This window comes from Paroedura picta, chromosome 5 (genome assembly GCF_049243985.1).
Source record: "Paroedura picta isolate Pp20150507F chromosome 5, Ppicta_v3.0, whole genome shotgun sequence".
Lineage (NCBI taxonomy): Eukaryota > Metazoa > Chordata > Lepidosauria > Squamata > Gekkonidae > Paroedura > Paroedura picta.
The window spans coordinates 33,473,489-33,492,343 of NC_135373.1; the positions used below are offsets into that span (position 1 = coordinate 33,473,489).

At 49.3% G+C, this 18,855-nt stretch overlaps 1 protein-coding gene across 2 annotated transcripts in view; it reads left to right on the forward strand.

Annotated features, from left to right (window-relative positions):
• Positions 1-659: 659 nt before the first annotated feature.
• NKAIN1 (sodium/potassium transporting ATPase interacting 1) overlaps positions 660-18,855 on the forward strand; it is an 87,112-nt gene continuing 68,916 nt past the window's right edge. For both annotated transcript variants that reach the window (XM_077337143.1, XM_077337145.1), the window contains exon 1: positions 660-1,191. In XM_077337143.1, the coding sequence (XP_077193258.1) occupies positions 1,138-1,191 (54 nt within the window). In that variant the 5' untranslated portion in view covers positions 660-1,137. The remainder of the gene's footprint in view (positions 1,192-18,855) is intronic.

Consider the following 18,855-nt stretch of genomic DNA (forward strand, 5'->3'; position numbering starts at 1 on the left):
CGTAGAGCAGGGGGTTGGACTGTATGGCCCCTTCCAACTCTATATGATTCTATGTAAACAATTGGAAGCTGGTGGTGGTGGTGATGGGGAGCATGCCAGCAGCTTCGGAACCAGTCAGCAGTTCCCGGAAGGCTAGGGTAAGGGCTGTAGGGAGCTCCTGGGAGGTAGACACCCCAGGCTATTGGCTCATCCTGCAATTGGGTCTGGGCAAAAAGATTCAGGCCGATTGGTTAGTCTTTAAACTCCTGGTGAGTCCAGATTCAGAATGAACCGTCTCTGTATTTTTCTTGGATTCGGACTGAACCTTTCTGAATTCTTTGGGGGTCGCCCCCCCTTCCCCATCCTTGTATAAAACCCGAGCAGTGAGACCCTCCCAGCCTTGCATCTAGAAGCCCCCCCAAACTTTCTGCTCAGAGAAAACCTGGTCGTTTCCTGATTGCGGGTGGGGCAATGACTTCCCTTTGAATTCACACTCCCCCCCCCGCCCAGTTGGCTTCCCAGCTCCCGGGCTTGCCGAGCGCGCGGGCGGGACTGGGCGCCGCCCCCTTCTTTGAAGGGGGCGAGGGGAGGGGGCTTCGAAGTGCGGACGTCTCCCCGCCCGGAGAGCAGACGGAGCCACGTGGTTGTGGGAGGGAGGGAGGGAGGGAGGGAGGGGGCGGGCGGGCTCGGCTGCTTCGCCCGGGTCGGATCCGCTGCGTGCCGGCGCGGGTTTTGCGCCTCTCCCCTCTTTTGTGCGAGCCGCTCTGCCGGCGGGCGGTGGCGCGCTCTTTGCCCGGAGCGAGTGGGTGTGTCGGGGGCACGACGACGACAATGGAGCGGAGCCCCTGAGCGCCCTCCTCGCTCGGCCGCCGGGGCAGCGAGAGCCATGGAGCGCGGCTTCGGCCCGAGAGCGCCGTCCGGGGCTGTGGTGGCGGCGGGGAAGCAGCGGCTGCCGCCCAGCGCTGGCCGGGGCTCGCGGCGGGCGTGCTGAGGGCCGGCCGCAGACAAAAGAGGAGGAGGAGGCGGCGGCGGCCCGGCGAGGATGGGAGGCTGCTGCTGCTGCTGCTGCTGCCGGCGGCGGGGGCCGGGAGAGTGAGGTCGTCCCTGGCAACCGGGCGCGGAAGCTGGAGCTGGGGCCGAGCGCCGGGCGCGCCAGCCATGGGGAAATGCAGCGGGCGCTGCACGCTGGTCGCCTTCTGCAGCCTGCAACTGGTAAGACGCCGCGCCTCGCCTCGCCTCACGGGGGGCGCGCCCCGGACGGGTGTGACCTTGCTGGCTCGAGCTGACAGGAGCCCGGCCTGGACCAAGAGGGGGAGAGGTGGCCTTTGTGCCCCCCCCCGTTGGGAGTGATGGGGAGGGGGTCACCAAAGCGCAGGCGACCTCGCGGGCCGGTGGGCGGGCGGGGGTGTCCGGAGATCAAACTTTAAATAGCAAGGGGGGGGGGGAGAGGTAAAACTAAGACGACCCTCCCCGCCAAAAAAAACCCCCAAATTGTTCGCTTTTGCAATGAGGTAAGATGGTCCGCGAGAAAGGACTGCCTGCTGGAGTAGGAGAGGGAGCTCTGTCCCTTGGGGAGATCCAAATCGGAGGCCACATTCTGCACACGTTGGATAATGCACTTTCAATACACTTTCGAAGGAGGGTTGTGGTGTTTTCTCCCACAGGAAAAGCCAGCTGCAAAAGCAGCTCACACAAGTGGATTAGTCAACGTGTGCAGAATAGGCCCAGGTTGGGGCTGCTGGAAGATTTTGGGGGGGGGGGATGTTCCCAAGAGGGACTGATGAATGACAGCTGTGGGAGCAGAAGGCGTGTCTCCTGGCACGGATCAACCCATGCTAGAAGGGAGAGGCGACGCTCCAGGCAGTGCCGTGGTCACCAGGGCAGTGATCCTAAAGATGCTTTCCTAAGAGTAAGTGGTGTTGGTCAACACAGGGCTTACTTTTGTATAGGCCTGCTTAAGAGCCGGAAGGCAGAATGGTGGGGGAATCGAGCAGAAATCCAGAATTTGGTTGCAAAACACAATGAAACTTGCCCAAGTTGAGGCGATCCGAATTGGACTGTAAACTGAATATTTGCAAGGAGGATAGTCCTGGGTGGGCTGGTTTTTGAACGCCTCGGCTGTCCGAGGCATTTAAAAGAAATAACTCCCAATGTTGGGCGTGGACGTAGAGGAAAAAATGCAAAGTTATGTTGGAGCCGGGACTGGAAATGGCTGTAGCATGCTAAAATAAAGAAAAGTCTTGTGGCACTTTAAAGATGAACAAGTTGTGATTCTACTATGAGGTAAAGCGAAAGAAAGCCTAAAACTGATGCACCATGTGGCCATTTGTCCAGGCTCCCAGGAAAAGAGGGATCCTTGGAATCTTATAAAGCTGTCCCAATGGGTAAGAGAGGGAATTGCAGGTCTTTATCAAAACAAGTTGCCACAAAGATTCAGAACAGCAATGTAAGTGTACCTTTTCGTGGAAACACGTGCAGAAGTTTTGTATTTCTTTTCGGTACACAAGTCCTGCCTCTCGATGGGCCCTGCCTTGATCTTGGATCAAGTTGGTTAGAGACGACTTCCTAGGTTGTGCAAGATGCAGATTTTAGTACTTCTTTTGACCGGTTTGCAACTTGATGGTAGTGGAAACAAAACAAGTCACCTGACTTTGGTGTGAAGTGCTGTCATGTCACAGTCGATTTATGATGACACCAGAGAGTTTCCAAGGCAAGTGGTTACGAAGAGGTGGGTTTTCCCCTCCCTCCCTCTGCAAAGTATTCCTTGGTGGCTCTCATCCTAATACTGACACAGCGTAGCCCCTGAGATCTGACCAGGATGGGCTACCCTGTACCGTTCCATGTCTGTGTATGCGTATGCCTCCAAGTTGCAGCCAGTTTATGGTGACCCCATAGGGCTTCCAAGGCAAGTGGTTAAGAAAAGGTGGTTGGTCATTGCCTTCCGTGGTGGTCTCCCATCCAACTACAAATCCATCTTTGCTTCTGAGATCTCTTGGGATCATAGAATAACAGAGCTGGAAGTAGGGTTGCATACTCTGGCGCTTTGGCTGCTTCGGTCATCACTGAAGCCCGAGGTAGCCAGTGCTGCGGCGTGGAGAGAAGGGGTGGTGCTGGCGGCAGCTAACCCCAACTCTGCGCATGGCTGCAGGCTGGCACACCTCCACCATCCCTCCACACTGCGGTGCTGGCTGCCTCGGGCTTTGGTGATCCCTATATGGCACCGGAGCATTCAACCCTAGTTGGAAGGTTCTTCCTGGGCCAACCCCCCAGACCAGGGGTAGTCAAACTGCGGCCCTCCAGATGTCCATGGACTACAATTCCCATGAGCCCCTGCCAGCATGTGCTGGCAGGGGTTCATGGGAATTGTAGTCCATGGACATCTGGAGGGCCACAGTTTGACTACTCCTGCCCCAGACAATGCAGGACACTCTCAACCCTATTGCTCATCCACTGTAACCTGTTCTACGGTTACATTCCACATCTCTGCACCTGACATGATACACCCTTTATAAATAGACAGAAGAGTCTTAAAGGGCTGTCCAGATTTGAGGCGAAATCTAAACCTCGAAGGATGAAGATCTATGAAGTTTATGCGCTGGAATCAGAATGAGAGGATAGAGGCGGTTTTTAAAGTATGTACAAACCAATGACGTTGTGTGGGAGGAAGGAGGGGGCAGCAGATCTGTGTTCGTCAGTCACGGCTACAAATATGGAACAGGGAGTGCAAATGACGTTTTTGGGGGGTTATTTTTAAGACGAAGCTTTCGTGGATGACGTTATACCTCCGCAAGAGACCAGTCCTTTTCATAGTGGGTGCTTGGGAAGTAATGCTAACTCTGAAGGGCTGCAACTGGAATCACACTGGTTTGGAAGGAAATCCTATTGAAATCAGTGGGCTGGTAAATGGGCTCCAGAACTGAACTGTGAGACTTCTTTGTACTGGAAATTGCACCTGTTGCTTATGGCCTCCATGCAGCATGTAGTATTTACCTATTTGCTTCTCAGCAGTGGAATGGCATCCTTTAGCTCAGTGGTCCCCAACCCCCGGTCCGGGGGCTGGGACCGGTCCGTGGATCATTCAGTACCAGGCCGCGCCTTCTCCTCCTCGTCCTCCTCCCCAGCTGCTGCCTCGGGGGCTGCCCTGACACTCTGCCGCCGGCTCACATTGGTGCTCTCCAGAGGCCGCCATGGCTGGGGCTCCCCCTTGGCGTGGTACTGCACAGCTGCTGCTGGCAGCGCCCCCCAGTGGGCGGTGGGAAGTCAGGGGCACCGGCGGGAAAGCAAGCGGAGCAGGGGCTCAGGCGGTGGTGACGTCCCTTGGCAAAAGACTACCCCCCCCTCGGGCCTCAGTAAAATTGTCAAGCGTTGACCGGTCCCCGGTGATAAAAAGGTTGGGGACCACTGCTTTAGCTGTTTTGTTCTTGGCAAACTGGGCATCTCAAAGTAACATGCAGGCTGTTGTATCCTTTCCATTGTGGAGAGATGGGCTAGGCCTGTAGAGCAACAGGGGAAGTGGGCTGCAGTGATGCCTAGTGATGTCAGCAGCCACCTGAAATTCTGGGGAAGGCTCTCTCATAACCCCAGGGTTGTCTGGAACCTTGGTTGGGAATCCCTGGTTTATAGGGTAATAAACTCACCGGCAACACCTCCTGCTTAGCTTACGTTGTACAGAACTTTTACTTGTGCAGGGCTTTTTATCTGTGGTCTGGTCCCAGAATATGGTTGCATAATGTGACTGTCTTGCTGAAGCTAAGCAGATACAGGCTGGTACAGCACTTAGCTTGAAAGTCCTCCTGAGAATTCTCTCTGTGCAGCAGTGAAAGCTGGCGTGGGTATGAGCCTGGGGGATCTTGGGCTCAATTATTGCCAATTAAAGATTTCTCTGGCAAGCCAGGTGGTTGAACCCTGGGGCTGGATCCGGTTCATGGCCAGCAAAGTGAAGCTGGTGGAGGGGAACATACCCACTTCTGCCCTCCTGGTGCACCTCCCCCCCCCACTTTGCCTATTGTGTGTTTTGCTCCTGGGGGAATCACTGCCCTCCAGAGAAGAAAGTCTGCAAAGGGGTGCAAAACCGGCAGATTCCTGGGGTAATCCCTCCGTTCCCCCATTGTCATTGCTGTTATGCTGGTAGCATGGTACTTCTTTGGCTCCAACCCCTAGTTTCAAGTTTTGAAGGAGAAAGTGCAAACCAGAGATTGTGAGTCACATGTGAAGCTGCCTCCTGCTGAATCAGACCATCAGGGGCAGCATTGTCTACTCGCATGAAGCTGCCGTGGGTCCATCACAATCATTATTGCCTTACTCAGACTGGCAGCAGCTCTCCCGGGGGATTTGCTTTGAGGTCTTTCCCATCACCTACTGCTCGGAAGATGCTGGCGATTGAATATGGGGCCTTCCACACACAAAGCAGTGGCTCTTCCACTGAGCCACCAACCAGTCTTCAGATATGAGTGAGAAACTATGCACACAGAGGTTGCCTCCTGCTAGGGTGGCCAACTCTCAGGTGTAGTCTAGAGATCTCATGGAATTAACTCTGATCTCCAGATGACAGAGATCCATTCGCCAGAAGAAAATGGCTACTTTGGAGGGTGGTCTCGGTGACATTATACTCTCCTGAAGTCCGGCCTCTCCCCTCTGCTCTCCAGTCGCCATCCCTGTCAGGCTCCATTCCCAAATATCTAGGGATTTCCCAACTTGGAGTTGGCACCCCTGACAAGCACCGTGATTAAGGCTGTTAACCAGACAGGAAAATGAAGCAGCCTTAGGCTGAATCAAACCAACAGTCCACCACAGTTGCTGGCCGGAGATTCTCCAGGGTTTCACACAGAGGCCTTTCATGGCACCTTCTGCCTGGAGATGCTGGGGATTGAACCTGGGACCTTCTGCACACAAAGCAGATGTGCCTGAGATGTGCTCAAGCTGGTTTTCATTTAGGCCATTGCATGGATGGGGGAGAGGAAGGATGCGAGGTGCGTGGCCCCCCCAGGCTTATTCATGTCACTAGTATTATATCGGCATGATTGCCACTATTGATCCGTCTGGCCTGCTGCTGTGCAATTTAACTGACAGCTTCTCCCATCGCGGGTGGAGTCTCTGCTTGGCTGTCTGAGTCCCTCTTTCATGGTGACGGTGGGGATAGAACCTGGGACATCCTTCCTGCAAAGTGCACACGCCACCTGGGGAGCTACAGCCCTCCCCCTTCCACCTCCTTGTATTATGCGTGCACTCCACAGTCACTTGAAAGATTTTCCGAATTAAAACGCCAGCTTTGTACTTGCTGGTGCGGCGGCGGCGAGATTGCCAGATCAAGGGAAAAGAGGGAGCATTGCAAAGTTTCCTGCGTGCACTGTGTCGCTTTGATGTTTCGCCGTCAGACCAAAACAGTTTTAATGACTGCTAGCGATCTGATCTATCGATGGATCCCCTCTCCCTTCACCAAATGCATTCAGAGTGAGTGCAGGAAGAGTTGAATATTAACGATGCTGAGTGCCTTCCTGTTTCTCCTATGGAAAAGCTATTAGTGTTTTTCACTGGTGGTTGTGAAAGCCCATGATGGACTACCAGTGATCCAGTGTTCAGAGAGTGATTAAAATGTAAAATTTGCTGCCCAAGGATGTAATGATGGCCACAGGAACAAGGGGCTTTAAAGGGGGAATTGAAGGGCATTTCCGCACCCATTAAATGTAGTGTAATATTTGCCAAAAGAAGTTGCTAAATTCCACCCCTCCATATGAAGTCGCTACATCCTCCATTTTAAAGTGTGAGTTTGGGAATTGCATAAAGTGGAATCACTAACCTATTTAGCACTAGCTAAGGGAGAACAACCAGCAGGCAACCAGCAGAGGGAAGTTATGGAGGCTCAAATGTGCTAAAGGCACCTCCCTTGTCCCACCCTTGCACCTGCCAACCTCTCCCTTGTTTCCGAGGATGGGAATTTCTTTTTTTAAATGGCTAACTTCCTGGAGCAACAAATAGGCGGACAAGTGTGTAGGCGATGCCAGAAATAAAATATTTTTTTCAAAGTTGTAACACAAATCGTGACTCTTGAAAGTTTTCTCGCCCCCCCCCCAAAAAAAACAGGAAGAATATTAATTTTTAAATGTATCAAAGGACTCATGCTCTCATAAGGGGTGAAGTTAAAAAAAGCATTATGTATCTATGATTCCATGTGTAGGCATTACAACGTAGAAGTATGATTTTAAAAAAACCAATTAGTGGGCATCATGGGACCTTTAAACTGCGTCAAAATATGGATGAAGGGGAATGGTTGCCTGAATTGATTGACAGGCGGAATCAAGTACCATATAAAGCATGTTGCTCTCTTCTGCCATTTCCAGCAGCAGATGTGGAGGGTGAGGCATGTGAAAAGGCAGCAGGTAAAAGTGAGACAGCAGAAAGGTGAGGAGGGGCTGGGAACGCAATAAAATTTAGCACTTTGCCATTGAGCTGGCGTAACACTATTTTTACTGATGTGCGGAAATTACCGGAATGATGGAGGCTAGGTTGATTAGTGGCTACAAGCCAGGGTCACTGTGGGGAACCTCTACGTTCAGAGGCATTAAACCTCTGAATCCCAGTTCCAAGAGGCAATGCCCTGTTGTTGGACTTCTAGAGGAACTGACTGGCCATTCTGTGAGACAGAATGCTGGGCTAGACGGAACTCTGGTCTGATTCATCAGGGCTCTTCTGTTCAAGCACTGCAGATTCCAGATTGCTGTTATAGATCTTCTTGGAGCACACTTGATGAAAATAACAAGACACAACTGGGTGTATCCCTAAGGCTACGACAGCTTTTGAGATAAGATTCTTCTGCTAGCGAGAGAACTGATTCCGTGCAGAGAAGAGCTGCAGCATTTTCGGCTTTGCTCTGGAATTGTGAGACACTGTCCAGGAAAGGAGAGCTTCTGTTCTTGAAGATGTGAAGGAAAGTATCCAACTGGACCTAACCCATAAATGTACCGGAATAGTCTGTTGGATCTGCCACTCCATCAACGAAAAACAAAAAAATAAGGGAAAACGAAAAAACCCAACCTGAAAAACAGGTGGAAACCAAAAAGGTTTCCATGCAGGAGCAGGAAGAGGTGGGGCAACCTGCTCCGGCTCAAACTCTAGCCTGCAACTCAACATGAAGCCTCAGAAATAGTCACAGCTTGATTTGTTTCCACCCAACGGAGATTACTGGGTGGATGCCAGGTAAAAAATGGCCTGTGGATAACAACTAACAATAGCAAATTGCAGACCCAGGAAAATGCGAAGGCAGTCTCCTTGAGCCCAGATTATATACCCCCCCAGGTTGAAAGAATAATTTTTACACTTATATTTATAATGGTGTGTGATTGTATTGACCTCTGATGAAGATCTCACAGATCGAAACATGTTAGATCAGTGGTTTTCAACCTTGGTGTCCCAACACCATTTGGGGTCCCCTGGCCCCTTCTGACTAAAACTTCCCCATACCTGTGAGCCAAAGGCCAATATAAAAAGGTTGGGGACCACTGATCTATAGGAACTGACCTACAAATCCATTGCCCAGCTGCACACTTGCTTGAAAGCCCATGGTGGACCGATAGTAGCTCAGTCTTTCCACATGAGTGGCAAAGTGTGCAGCTAGAGACACTCGGTGTTTGAGTGACACAAGTTCCAAGCCTTCTTTGGATAAAAAAGGTTCTCCATCTTTGGAGATTTTGAAACAGAGACTGGATAGCCATCTGACAGAGAGGCTGATTCTGTGAAGGTTTAAGGGGGTGGCAGGTTACAGTGGATGAGCAATAGGGATGTGAGTGCCCTGCATAGTGCAGGGGGTTGGACTAGATGACCTAGGAAGTCCCTTCCAACTCTATGATTCTAAAAACCAAACTCTTGTGTACTGCCTTTCATGAAGACCAGCCGCAACAATGCAGAACTGTGCGCAGGCTTTCAAGAGTTCACAAGAGAGATGCTTAGAAGGATTTAAAGAGATGAGTTCTGGGGAACTTGAAAGCTTTTCGGCTCAGGAAAAAAAAAGGATAGATGTTTGTAAGATTATGCAGGGGATGGAGAAAGTGGATGGAGAGAGCTTTCCCTCTCCCTTCCCCGTAAATCCATGGGCACCCAGTGCAGTTGTTCAGTAGTAGATTCAGGATGGGCAAAAACAAATAATTCCTTCCAGAATAATTGAATTGTAGAATTCAGGACCAGACAATATAAGAATGGCCATGAGCACAGATGGCTTTAAAGAGGATTAAGCAAAGCAATAGTCTCAGTGGCTACTGGTCATCGTGAGGGAGGGGCTTCGTAGGCATAAAGGTGGTGTATGCGCCTTCTAAGTAAAGAAGAGTTGCTTTTTATACACCACTTTTCACTGCCTGAAGGAGTCTCAAAGCGGATTACAATTGCCCTCCCTTCCTCTACCTACCACAGACACACTGTGAGGCGGGTGGGGCTAGAGCTTCTGACAGGACTGCTCAGTCCTATCAGGGCTGTGATGAGACCGTGGTCACCCAGCTGGCTGCACGTGGAGGAGCCGGGAATCCAACCCGGCTCCCCAGATTAGAAGCCGCTGCTCTTAACCGCTACACCAAGCTGGCTGCCTTGGCCTTGACATCCCGTGCTCTGTTGGGTGCCCTTCCAGGGCAACTTGTTGGCTGCTCTGTGAAATAGGATGCTGGACTGGACACACCACATGTTTTCTAAAAGACGAAGAGTTGGTTCGTATATGCCACCTTTCTCTAACCAAAGGAGTCTCAAAGTGGCTTACATCCGCCTTTCCTTTCCCCAATGCAGATAAGTTAAAATGACAGCACATACCCCTCTGAACTCCAGGGGGTCTCCTCCCCTTCCCCCCCACATCCAAGTCCATCATTGGCGATTTGGGGAGGGGTGAGTGGGTCAACATAACCACATCTGGTCGTGTTACCTGATTAATTTTTAAAATTTATATATATATATATATATATATATATATATATATATATATATATATATATATATATATATATATATATATATATATATATATATATATATATATATATATATATATATATATATATATATATATATATATATATATATATATATATATATATATATATATATATATATATATATATATATATATATATATATATTAGTGAACTCCTGCCTAATCAGGAAACGCTTCCAGGGCTGTCAAGAAACCCCAGGGTTTCACGAGCCCCTTGTTGAGAAAGCCTGCTCTAAAGTGTTTTTGTGTCTTAACCCTTTAAAAAGAACACACGCTTATTTTTGTTTAATGACATGTTAGTCCAAAGTTTCATTTACAAAAGGGCAGAAATGCTACAAAGGGCGACAGAGCTAAAGAAGACAGCGCTGTTTACATAAGGCAATAAAAGGAAGAAATTAGAGCCACTGTAACCTTTATGATAATTAAAAAGTCAGTTTTAACCAAGAGGAGAAAAAGAATGGTGCACAATCCTTATTGTATGTGTGTAAGAGAGATTTGAACCTTTGCTTTTCCTGATCACAGCTCACTGTCTGCACCACTAAGTTATTACAGTGCTGCTTGCTGTCAAAAGTTCCTTACCATTCCTCACTTAGGAAGACCTTTGAGGCACAAATCAAGCAGATTTACAGCCGTGGCTTGGGAAGCACCTTTGTCTGTCTTGGGAGAATGTGGGTGTCTCCTGCCCTGTTTCCATGAATCAGAGCCGCACATGTTAACATTCCCATACTACAAAACCAAACCGCTCTTCCTTTTCACTCTTCTGCATGTTCGGGAAGGAAGGGAATTATCTGATCTGTGTTGAACAAAGAGGCAAAAGCAAGATAGGGAATAATAAAAAAAAAATGAGCCCAATAGAGTTTTGTTAGGATCTTCTCTTTATCACAATTGACAGTACCATCTGTCGCTCTAGAAAGGGTTTGTCTCGTTCAAAGTGGCCTGCGGAGACGCTTGGTGATGCCTCATTTATTCCTGAGCTGATGGAGTTGCTGGTGGTAGTGGTATATTCACCGAGTAAACTCTTATTTGGGAATTGCAGGGATTTTCCTGAGCCCTTTCCAGGGAGGGATTTTATGACAATTTGTAACCATCATCGTCTGGCAGTAAAAAAGAGCCAAGAGTCCAGTAGCGCCTTAAAGACTAATACAATTTATGACTGGGTATGAACTTCCGTGAGTCACTACTCACTTCTCCTGCTACAAGGAGAGCAACTTGCCTACCATCTTGATCTGCAAACCCTGAGATCCATTTCCCTGCGCTTGTTCCTTCCTGGTGAGCAGATGTACCAGATTGTGATGGGAAAAGAAATTTCATTTTGCCCAGCCGAAAAGGTTCATGGCTCAGTAATGAAAGCCGGGCTTTGTTTTCAGAAGATCACCTATTCAGTCTCTGGTATATCCAATTTAGAGCATCTCAGAATGTTCTGGAAGGTTATTCCGGAGAACGTTGACAGCTGAAGGCCCCACCGGACCCTTGACAGAGCTTTGCCTCTGCTGCCCTCCCCCTCTTGCCAGATCCTGTTTTCTTTTACAGATACTGGAGGCCAAGTGCATCTGCTCCAAATTCTTGCAACAATACGTTCTCTTGTGAGTTTTTGGCTGCCATTTTGGAGAACAAGTGTGGTCCCATGGTTAGAGAGCTGGACCTGGGATCTGGGAGAACCAGGTCCTGACGCTGCCATGGAAGCTTGGGCGAGTCACACAAGCTCAAATTACGCTATCTTTTAAAATTTAAAAGCTTGATTAGCTGTCTTTGTTCCTTATGGAGCTCCAGGTGGCGTACAACTTAGATAAAACACAGAGTAAAATGCATTAAAAACATGGAACCCAAAATTTTAAATCACAAATTGGGGCTACTAATATACATAAGAATGGATGAATTGTAAGTTGCTTTGGATCCCAACTGGGGAAGGAAAGCATGGTATGCATTAACTAAATGTGTAACTTTAAGTTGCAGTTAGCAACAAGCAAACACCTGTCCTCTAAGGTTGTCAACTTTGAGGTGGTGGCTGGAGAACTCCTGCTTTTTCCACTGATCAAGTGACAGATCAGTTCACCTGGAGAAAATGGCCTCCTTGGAAGGTGTTTATGGTATTATACCCCACCGGAGTCCTTCCCCTAACCCTGCCCTTCTTATGTTCCACCCTCAAAATTTTCAAGCATTTCCCACTTTGAACTGGCAGTCCCAAGCTACCAACAACATCTGGATATTTAGGGAGTCCCTGGATGGCCCTACCATCTGTAGTCTGTGCATTCGATTTAGCTTGGGTTAGAAATTGGTCTATCAGGTTGGCTTGTGTTTGTTCTTCTTTAACAGGATTTTAAGGTTGGATGAATGATATGCAGAAAATACTCTGATATTTTCTGGCTTTTACTGGAATGTCAAATCTGAGTTATTGTGCTGAATAGGGTAGTTCTCCTTTGGTGGGGGAAGTCTGTTCTGTTTGTCTTGCAACAGGAGCCCCAATTGCTTTGGTTTGGATTCTGTGGTTCACCATTTCTGTGGGGCTTGCATATTTGCTCCTAGTTGTGTTGGGATTAATTGGTTTGGCACTGGCTCTGCTGGGCTTGCTTCAGTCTGATTTACTGGTTTGACACTGCTTGTGTTGGGCTTGATGGTTCTGTTTGCATTTGGAGGCTTTTAACCACTTTTTTGCCTATTGGCTTAACAAAGCATAGATTGTTCTTTATAGGAAAAAAATGAAGATGAGTTGAATGCCCAGGGCACCTATTTCAAGGACCCATAGAAGCTGGAGCCCTTGACCAATCCATGTACAGGTGTAGTTTCAAGTACTTAAAACCCAGATGCATAAACCTTTCCCCCTAAAATAAAGGCTACGTCAGATCCTTGTGCAGTGTTCTCCAGGCCCTTCTGACAAACTATGGATAATCTGCAGAGTTCCAAATGCTGTTTTGGAGCACTTCAGACCAAATTAGCAGCCCTCTAGGGAAACGAACGCTAAGCAATTACCAAGTCTCCATGCACCTGCAAAGCAAGTCCCAACCTCTTATTTTTGCAGAGAAATCAGGATGACATGAGGTTGGAAAGGGGGGGGGGGCAAGCCTTCAGATGACAGGAAAGAGCTGGAAGCAGCTGGTCCTAGAACCTGCCATCCTTCCCCAACTGGTTGATCCTGGCTCATACACTGATGCCCAGCTGCAGCAACACATCCTTTCTCTTGTCCAGAAAATAGGGGACCAGGTGGCCCATGTCTGCCTCCATCTGCAAAAATACTCTAGTTAAGCACAGTTCCTAGTGCAAAAATTGAGGGCTGAATGTTATGTCTGAAATACAGTAACCTGGTGTCAAAACCATATATCCAAGCTTTTGCCATTTGCTTTTTTAAAATCTGCCTTCAATTCTGTATAATTAGGTGTGAATATAGCTGATTGTAACTTGCTAGGTCCACAGTGGGATCAAGGTATAATAACAATCTCTTTTGGTGCCTGCTCCCATTGACTAGCCATCATGGGATTAACCTTGTTTGAGGTCGCTACGTATCCTTAGGGGTAGAGAGAGAACTTTTTCTCCCCTGGCTCTAGAATTCCTGTATCTTGACAGTTATGTTTTATGGTTCAGAATGTTTTATTAAAGTTTTTCTGAGCTACGGAAGTTTCAAAGCTGAAGGAGGAAGGGCAGTTCCTGCAAGGGAGACAGGAAGAGAAAGAAGTTTGTTGCTGCCTCCCTAGCGACAGCAGTGAGAACCACCCATCACTGATGGAGTCCTAGAACCCAGGGAGAAGGACCCTTCATAGCGAGTAACCAATGGTTGTTCTCTCTGTCTCAAAATACTAGGGTTTCCACTGAAGTTGATGGGCAGTAGACTGAGGACAGACAAAAGGAAAATACTTTTTTGCATAACGGCTGATTAAAAGGCAGAATTTCCTGCCAGAGGTGGGGAGAGGTGGTCGTGATAGGCAAACGCATAGAGGGATTTTGATAGAGGAGAGGTCTGTCAGTGGCTACTAACCTTGGTGACTAAAGGCAGTCAGCCTCTGAATCCCAGCGCCAGGAGGCAACATTAGAGAAAAACAACATTAGAGAAAGCATCCGTGTGCTGTTGTTGGCCTTCTGGAACAACCGATCGCTCACTGTGTGGATGTTGGGCTGGATGGACTGCTGATCTGATCCAGTAGGGCTCATCTTCTGTTCTGCCTAAATATATGATTATTTATTTATTCATTCATTTGATTTATAGCTCTCCACTCCCAGAGAAGTTGGCTTGTGGCAGGTAACACTGTAAAATTGCCACAATAACCAACCCAATAATACAGAGTAAAACAGTTATTCCTCCCTGGTGGCAAAAAACCTCCCCCCCTCCCCGCTCAAAGGGCTACTAATAACCTAGCACTTGGCAGAACAATTGGAAAGGGGATGAGCAGTTGTTCTAGCCTCTTCGAGGGGTCCCAAATCTTAACTGCTCTATCCTCAACCAAAGACCTAACGTAAGAGCTCCATCTTGCAAGCCCTATGGAACTGAGAAATCTCCTGCAAGACCCCCAGCTCTCCTGGGAGTTCATTCCACCAGTTCGAGGCCAGGACCGAAAAGGCCCTGGCCCACCCATGGGCCAGGAATCACCAACAAGTTTGTACCCGCAGAGCGAAGAGCTCTGTGGGGGGGGGGGATAAGGAAATAGACCGGTCCTGCAGATATGTAGGGGCCCAGACCGTTAATGGCCTTAAAGGTCCATACCAGAACCTTGGACATGATCTGGGCTGCAACTGGTAGCCAATGCAGCTGCCTCAGCACTGGTTGGATATGGGCCTTCCAAGATGTTCCTGTGAGGACTCTAGCAGCTGCATTCTGTACCAGCTGCAATTTCTGGGTCAAGGACAAGGGAAGGCTCGCATAGCGCAAGTTGCAGAAATCAATTCTGGAGGTGTCCATTGCATGGAGAGCAAAGTGGGTTATGAAATGCTCTAATGAAGTATATTAGGCCTTCAGGGGAGGGCGGTATATAAATATAAACAAACAAACAAATAAATAAATGAGACAGCAGTGTGTATCTTTTGAAGACCTCCTAATATGGTTTGACTTTGTTCAGATAGATGTGAGCTTTTTTGTCTTGCTGTTTTACATTGTGCTTTTAGATTCTTCATCAAACTTGAGAAGGGCTTTTTTCTTTTTTTTAAGGTTTCTGTTCCTTGAATAAAATATGTACTGGCAGTCTTTAAGCAACAGCTGGATAGATGCTTATCCTGGATGCTCAAGGCTGATCCTGCATTGAGCAGGGGGTTGGACTAGATCAGTGGTCCCCAACCTTTTTCCGGCTGGGGACCGGCGGGGCAACTGCCCCGCCCACGCAGCACGCATGCATGGCCACACCCGTGCAGCACACATGCGCGGCCGAAATCACGCATGTGCGGCCAAAATCACGCATGCGCGAAAGTGCCGCACATGCATGAAAGTGCCGCACATGCGCGATTTCGGCCACACATCACGAATGTGCACATGCGCGGGCGCAGCCCTGATTCCCTTCCCCCCCCCTCCCGCAGTAAGAAGCTTCCCGGGCCGCAAGCTTGCGGCCCGGGGAAGTTTTTTACTGCAGGGGGGCGGGGAGAGGGAATCGGGGCCCGGCACCCTGGCCTTCGTGGCCCGGCGCCCTGGCCTTCGCGGCCCGGCACCGGGCCGCGGACCACAGGTTGGGGACCACTGGACTAGATGGCCTGTAGAGCCCCTTCCAACCCAAGTTTTCTCTCTCTCCTGCACGATGATAGGCTTCAGTACTTGGCTTTAATCCCAGTAACTGCCTAGAAGTGAACGGCCCCAGCATGAATGATCTTCATGGAGGCAGGGAGACATCCTCTTCTGTCAAGGCCTGCAGTTTGAGAATCCCTTCTCAGCTGAGATATTGACAGCATGGCTAATGGAGAGTTTTCTCTGGCTTGGGTAGAGATGTTCTCTCTGTCTCAGCAGCCGCGTGGGCAGCGAGCCGGTCGGTTGATCACCATTTCTCAGGTCATGAACTGTGAGTGGAGCTGAAGTCCATGGTTGGAGGTTATAAACAAACTCTGAGGGAACTTTTTGGCTTGCATAGCCCCCTCCCCGTGGCCATGATTGGCCGTGCTCCAAGGACAGACATTCAGATGAAGGTAAGCTGGCCTGTGTGCCCAGCCCTACAGAAGAGGTTTGGTTGTTGTGGCTAGCCTTGCAGAAGGAGTCATGGCTCTCATGTGAGTTCCTCTCCTTTAGGCTTTTGCTCAGATCTTTTACTGTGGAGGAATGACTTTACCCACAGGGTGTCAAGAGTTTTGCTCAGAGAACATCTGTAATTGCCAGACCAGCTGCACTTTCCTTGGAATTGGTGTCATGAGTCATAGAATCATAGAGTTGGAAGGGGCCATAAAGGCCATCTAGTCCAACCCCCTGCTCAACGCAGGATCAGCCCTAAGCATCCTAAAGCATCCAAGAAAAGTGTGTATCCAACCTTTGCTCGAAGACTGCCAGTGAGGGGGAGCTCAGGCAGCTCCAGCAGAGCAAAGTGATGCAGGGGACTCCTGAGGAAGAGGCAGTCAGCAGACCTGACCCAGAGCCACAGCCAGTGACCGAGACATTGCAGGAGGAGACAGTCTCTGAGGAGCCTGACATAAATCGGCAGCCAAGTACCAGTACAGTAGCCCCTCAGCCAAAAACAGAGAGTCATCTGCCAGCCAGTACAACTCTGTAACCAGAGCCCTGAGAACAGCGTAGGAGGGAACTGCAAGACAGAAGGTGCAGTGCCAGGTTGGCAGCTCAGCATCAGCTCCACATCTATAATGAGTGTTCACAGGAGCAGGACTGAGGTGGCTGGCAGGTGCTTTGCGTGATGTTTAAAATCAGCCAACAAGAGAGTGGCTGTGTGGAAGCAACATGTCTATTAGTTATTGGCCTTGCAGCTTGGATGGCATCCCTTGTCTCTGATTGGCTTGTGCTCTAGGATTGCCCCTTGAACTAAAGCTATGAGCTTGGTTTAATTGGCATTTGGACTGTTATTTTGACATGCTCTGCCTGCTGGGTGTCTGCTGTGCTCTCAACCTGTGGCATAAACTACCTGCCAAGGAGGGCACCTCAAGGGATCTTGAGTCAAACTCAAAGGAAGTAGATCCACCCCTGAGATTTGGGCAAGGCTTGCTTAGGCTTGCATGGCAGCCTTGTGTTCCTTGTCTTTTTAAATCTCTTAGGGGTGTCACTGAAGAGATGTCTGCGAAACACCTGCTTTGTCAACAGCAGGTCCTAGTTTTCAGCTCCCTGGTTAAAGGATCTCAATTGCAGGTGCTAGGAAAGACCTTGTCCTACATGAGACCATGGAGAGCTGGTTCCAGTCAGAGAGGACTGTAATGATTTTGAGGCAACTGCTGGCTTAAGGAGCTTTCTGTGTGCAGAGTTTCTGGAGAATGGCTGAGGTTCTGGGTTAAAATGTGTGCTTGGCATGCAGGTGGCTCCAGGTCCAGTCCTGAGCACTTGAGTTTAAATGAATTCCAAGTAGCAACTTCAGGTTTTGTGGGGCTCTGGGCATGCCCCTTACATGCCTCCTTTCCCAAACCTACCTGTGCATATTTTTCTTGCTTGCAAGCTCTCTTAATCAGTCCATTGATCCACTGAGGTCTCCTCAGACTGGCAGCAGCTTCCCAGGGTTTTGAGCAGAGGTCTTTCACATCACCGTCTGCCTGGTCCTTTTTAACTGGAGATGCGAGGGATTGAACCTGGGGACCTTTGGTATGCAGAGCAGAGGCTCTTCCATTGAGCCACAGCCCACAGTTGCGGTCACCACCTTTGCATATGGTTACCAGGTGGTGGCTAGAGATCGCCTGGAATTACAACTGATCTCCAGATGCCTGGAGAAATGGCAGCTTTGGGCAGTGGACTTTATGGTACTACATCCCTGCTGAGCCCTCTGCCCTCTCCATGGCCCACCCCCAAATCTCCAGGAATTTCCTAACAGGAAGTTAGCAGCCCTGCCTGCACATGCTTTCCCAGAAAGCTCTGGCCAGCATATGCAAATTTGAGTATTGCTTCCGTTGCTGTTGAGAATGCCCATGCTCTGTACCATCTGTGTACTCTTCCTCAATAATGTTGGGCAATTGGGACCGTAGGTACAGACAGGGAGCAGGGAAGGACCATGGGAGGGGGTCAGTGGCAGTGGGCTCCACCAGAAGCCCTAGGCCCTGGCAGGGATCCTGCCTCATGGTAGGTTGATGCTGGCTGTGAGATACACCAGTGGCTTGAGTTGGTTCATCAACGTCCCTGTCTTTCCTAGCTCTTCAGAGAAAAGAGCTTTGGGAGCCAATAGGATTTTGCTGGCATGCTCGGCGTTTGCTGAATTGTCAAGCAGAAGATTATCCTGCCTGCGATGCTTTGAAATCTGCGGAGCCTGCCGGGAGTCAGTAGTGGGTCTCCAGGCCAGTGGGTTAGGAGGTTGGTTCCTGTCTCCTACAGATTGTGTACATGGGGTGTGTGTGTGTGTGTGAAGGAAAGGCTTTCTGAATTCTATATGTGAGTTTTCAATTACACAATTAAATGCACAATTAGGTATAATTACCAGCACTCAAAGAGCCGAGACTGCTCATAATAGGCATGTAATCTACTGCAGTCGCTGTTTATACTGCTCCAACCCTGTTCCCTAATGATTATGGAATGCTTCCACATTTGCATTGTTGCCATGGAAATCATGTTTTGGAGCTGACAAATGGGATGGCAAGGCCAGAGATTTTCTTGGCTGGGGTGGGGGGAAGCTACAGTGAAGGGAAGGTGCAAGGTCGGGGTGGGGGACGACGGGAATGAACGTGGACCTGGGGCGAATTGCGGACAGGGGGCATGATGGGGTCACAGAAGCGCAGACCGGATCTTGGCAAGCACAAACTGAAACATGCGCCAAAACCCCAAGGATTCAGCCTCACGGTTGTGACAGGGCTGCCACAGCTTGCTCATTGTTCCC